Here is a 4,651-nt window from a genome sequence, read left to right as displayed (position 1 = left end):
GTTTACAATGCTGCGGTGCGCTCCATATTACTATATGGATCAGAAACCTGGCCGCTGTGCGCCGAGGACGTCAAAAGACTTTCAGTGTTTGACCATCGATGTCTTCGGAGCATTGCCCGAATCTGGTGGGAACACCGGATCAGCAATTCTGAAGTACGTCGAATGGTATTCGGGAGAAATAACTCACCCTCGATAGATGAACTGATCACACTGCATAGGTTGCGCTGGCTTGGCCACGTGCTGCGTATGCCAGTCGACCGACTTCCTCAAAGGTCTCTTTCCGCCCAACCACGTGAAGGGTTGAAGAGAGCCAGAGACGGTCAAACAATGACTTGGCAGCGAAGTATGAAAGCCAATGCCAGCAAACTCAGCTGCACTGGTCACTGCCGTCTTCCTGGATGGGGAACCTTGAGACGGGCCACATCAATGGCTAGAAACATTGTCAGATATGGCGCAGTCGCGCCCTCAATGGCGCTCGTGCATCCAAGCTATTGCCTTTAATGCATAGCTCCTTTTCCAACCCCCCTTTACTTGACAGCCCGCTAACAGTGCTGGATTTATGCACCAATTTATCAGCTCCCGCCTGCAATGCGCAGCTACCTCCCCCTTCCCCCAAATCATTGGTGAACGAAACTGCGGCAGCTACAACCACTGTGCGACGAGTACGCGGTTATTACAGCTGAAAATGATGACGATGCTGGTAAAAGTGGACATTTACGGGCTTGTTTGCTCGCTACAGCTATGGGCAAAAAGTCATCTATCATTTTAGACAGTGTCAGACTGAATGGAAACCAAACCCCAACCCCTCCACCATGTCGATGCTGGTAAAAGTGGACATTTACGGGCTTCGTTGCTCGCTACAGCTATGGGCAAAAAGTCATCTATCATTTTAGACAGTGTCAGACTGAATGGAAACCAAACCCCAACCCCCTCCACCATGTATTCTAAATGTCAGTGCTGTGTCCACTGCTGCTCTTGTCCTTCATAAATCATGTATTCCATCCTGTCGTCGACAACTTATTTTTCGATGCCATCAATTTCTGGAGAAAAACCCTTTTGACCATGCACTTCAGAAGACGCTCATGGTGGCCCGTCAACGTTTCTTGGATAACCGCTTGTCAAAAATTTCACATTTCCCTTCTCTAGTGCCGAACTCCCAGGGATATCGCCTGCAAGATTTTGCCAAAGATCTAGCGACTCAGCTGGACGTCTCAAGGCTACTAATGCCACGATCGGGAACCTTAGACTCCGCCTTTCTTTGGAGGCCTTCAACGTCATGCTCGCCACCCAACTACTGGTTACGCACATCAAACCTCACGTGAAGCGCGTCGTTTTGGCCTAAAGCCAAGCCAGTTGCGATTAGCCCAGTCTGGCACAGCGGAGGACCACGCGAATGTACCTTCACCGGAAAGTTTGTCAGTGCAGACCTACATTCGCTGTTCCATAAGAGGCTGTCATCGTCATCATCGACAGCATGACATCAGTGTTCTACACCGATGTTTCACTACTATAATAGGAGACTGCGCGAGGCCCTTAGATCGCTACGATTTCTCATCACCATTTATCGCTCGCATCAATGGTCCGGCAGCTGAAGATAGAACACGAATACAGTCTTCTCCTGTCCCCAAGAATTCTTCCCTTTTTCATCCGCTTCTGGGCCCCCTTCAATTTGGGAACCGCTTCTGTCCATTAATGGCTATTCGCTTACCGGAACCGATTTTATTCAGTGGTAGCATTTGGCTATATTTACTCGAAAATCCAATGTTTTATTAAAACATTTAAGCGAAATTCATTTTCCATGGCCGTCCGGAGGAACATTATTCTCAAAATTTGCGATTATGGTGTGCGTCTTACTTGAAGCTCCCAGAAATTTTTAAAACATGATACCCGAGTGGTTTTTCAATTGCGGGCCTTTTGTGGTGAATTATTCCGCAGGAAAAATGGAGGAAAATGTGACGAACGACAGCTTCTGCATAGAAGCAAACTGCTCGCTTTCCACGAAGACTTACATAGGCGGACGCACGGTACCCGTGCCATATGTGACCAGGAAGATGTAAATCTTGCAATTACCACACACTAGTAGCTTTAAAAAGTCTTTCTCAAATCGGTTCGTCTCTTGCATATACGACATCTAAGACATGTTATGAACGAAGCGACCAGCTGCGATTTGGCGAAGTATATGTGACCATAATGCAACGAAGTACCCGTTCGGACTAGGGAATGTTCGCCGAAGGCATATTGTCCGCCACAATGAAACCGAGCTATCCGTCACTTACTCAGCACAACAGCCGACACTTCCTGCGGTAGTTGTAGATGTCCTGAGCGATAAAGATAAAACAAATGATAAAATTATTTATTTTTCATTGACTACAAACGGTCGCATTTCACCTGATTATGTTCCGTATTTGCAGGTGCCCAACTATCCTTCGGTGGGCTGTTAGTCGTACAAAAACCTTGTCACCTCGTGGTTGTGATCACTATTAGAAGAGACGACTGGTAGACGGTCTCCGTGCACCATATCTTCAGTGAATCACTGTATCTGGACAAATAATCAAAATAATCGCTGAACGTCCTTTCGGTGCCTAGCTGCCATGGCACTCAAAGGAAGCACAAGGGCTAAGATACTGCCAGGTTACCCAAGCCTGTAGAGGGGAAGTCGAGATGCATAGGGCGGGTTCGAACCACGGACACTTCGCGCTCTGACTACTGAGCCATCTCGCCCACTTTCCCCTGATGCTCCCATAGCGTGCATTGGAAAGGAGCTAACTGAACTAGTCTAAGAAGAAATTTCAGTCAAAGGTGGACAGATAAACACGGAAGGTGTTCAGGGATTCCACCCTAGGCCAGATAAGTCGGGAGAGAATTTCAGCTATCTGCCCGCTGTACTCTCACGCGGGACAGCCGGGTGCCCATGCAATATAGTGTGATATTTGTGAATTTTTGATACAGTATAGATGTTCGGAAGTAACTGTTTCTGTGTAAAGAGTTAAGACAGCCGCTAAGTCTTGATTCTGTGATATATGATGAGGCAAAGCGCGTTTTCACGTATATCTAACGGAGTAGGGCATTCGTGGTCGAGCTTCTAGGAAGAGAGGTGCGTTAGTGGAGCGCCGGGACACTAGGGTTGGCAGGCCAGTGCAGAAAGACGAGTGAAGAGAAGCACAACGGGGCTTCGATGAACATGTCTCTGGCATCTACTTGGCTCGAGGTATATATTACACGCTTTCAGAAGTTATCCGGATCTAGATGGACTAGAACAAACCTGGGAATTGTCCCGGCTTAACCCCAGAAAGTCCTATAAAATTTTGGCACCACTTTACGCTGTGTCAGTGACGCGGGATCTCAGCCCAGGTAATCAGTCGCCCACTGGAGTGTTCCTAATTTACAACTGTAAATTCACGTGCCTTCTGTTTTGATAGGGAATGATACTCAGGCCAGGTCAACTTGGTCTACAGCAGACGAGGAACTGATGTCTGCACTAGATGTCAGAATCATCATAAGAAAACAATGGATTTCAAGTCTGAATACTGGCACCAATCTCACGTTGATGCCGTTACGGAAACTTGTTTGATAGCCGTCACGAAGAGACTGGACCTTACCGTGGTGTGGCGGTTTGTGTACCTCGGCGACCCATTTTGCTATACTGGGGAGTATCCGCACGATGCTCACAGAGTCTCATACCAGGTTGGTCCATGGGTAGAGGTCCGACGAACAGTCTCCTGGCCCTCCAGGTTGGGGGTTGGAACATGTATGGCAACGTGTCCCGTAAAAAATTGTAATGTACTTGCATTTCCAGCCGAACACCGCTGCCTTGCGGTTAGGTTTTTGAGCCAAAAGCTTCGGTTGGGGACCCTAATCGTCCTCCTGTCTAGGTGTGGGCGCCCTGGCAGTATCCTAGCCCTCGTACAACCATGACATACACAACTAACAATATTCTCATACCACATCGGGCGTTGCGTGGTGCCATCAGCCGGGTCGCCTTACTTGCTGCATACAGCAGGGTGGGTAAGCGAAAACATGCTACTGCTGACGCCTCCCTTCTTATACTTTCGCGTTTTCCTTCTTTCACCACCCCCCACCCAAATTCGAATACTTTCTCTGCAGGTCCCAGCTCTGGGCCTGGCCGTTTTGCTCACCCTGCATCACACTCAGCTGCAACTTCTGCACGTCCGAGTTCAGTTACAACCCTAAACACTTCGAAGTCCGTTTTCAAACCCCGAAAGCCTGCCTGCTTAGCCGCCTTCAATGTTCGCACACTGAAGCAAGCAGATCAACAGGGGGCTCTTGCTCTTACGCTGGATTCCATCTGTATTGATGCATGTTGTCTGTCAGAAACAAGGACGCAGGACGAACTGACTGCCCCCTCGCTCTCCTCCAGGTTCCGGCTGCGCACCTCTGGTGATGCAGAGGCCGCTGCAGCCGGATATGCTGGGGTGGGCACTGTATTGAGCAAACAAGCTGAAGCGTCTCTGCTTGATTGGATACCCGTTAACAGTCGACTGTGTGCGGTTCGCTTGGCAACATCTGTGAGAGAATCTGGAGAAAGTGAGGTTCATCGCACCCTGTTTATTGTGTCTGCATACGCCCCAACTGACTGTAGCTCTGAATCTGCCAAGGACAGTTTCTATGACGCTCTAGGTGCCCTTCTACA

At 48.8% G+C, this 4,651-nt stretch overlaps 2 protein-coding genes across 2 annotated transcripts in view; both read left to right on the top strand.

The window, feature by feature from the left end:
* Positions 1 to 908: 908 nt before the first annotated feature.
* T265_06659 (hypothetical protein) lies at positions 909 to 1,322 on the top strand (the record flags this gene model as incomplete). Its single annotated transcript, XM_009171979.1, has 1 exon — positions 909 to 1,322. The coding sequence occupies one exon, from the start codon at positions 909 to 911 to the stop codon at positions 1,320 to 1,322; it is 414 nt and encodes a 137-aa protein (XP_009170243.1).
* Positions 1,323 to 3,911: 2,589 nt separating this feature from the next.
* Positions 3,912 to 4,651, top strand: part of T265_06658 (hypothetical protein) — a gene marked incomplete at both ends in the record, with an annotated part of 5,543 nt that continues 4,803 nt past the window's right edge. Inside the window, one exon of the mRNA XM_009171978.1 lies at positions 3,912 to 4,545. Within this exon, the coding sequence (XP_009170242.1) occupies positions 3,912 to 4,545 (634 nt within the window). The remainder of the gene's footprint in view (positions 4,546 to 4,651) is intronic.

This window comes from Opisthorchis viverrini, assembly GCF_000715545.1.
Source record: "Opisthorchis viverrini unplaced genomic scaffold opera_v5_142, whole genome shotgun sequence".
Taxonomy (NCBI): domain Eukaryota; kingdom Metazoa; phylum Platyhelminthes; class Trematoda; order Opisthorchiida; family Opisthorchiidae; genus Opisthorchis; species Opisthorchis viverrini.
Note: the sequence above shows the minus strand (reverse complement) of the source record. Positions and strands in the feature narration are given on the sequence as shown.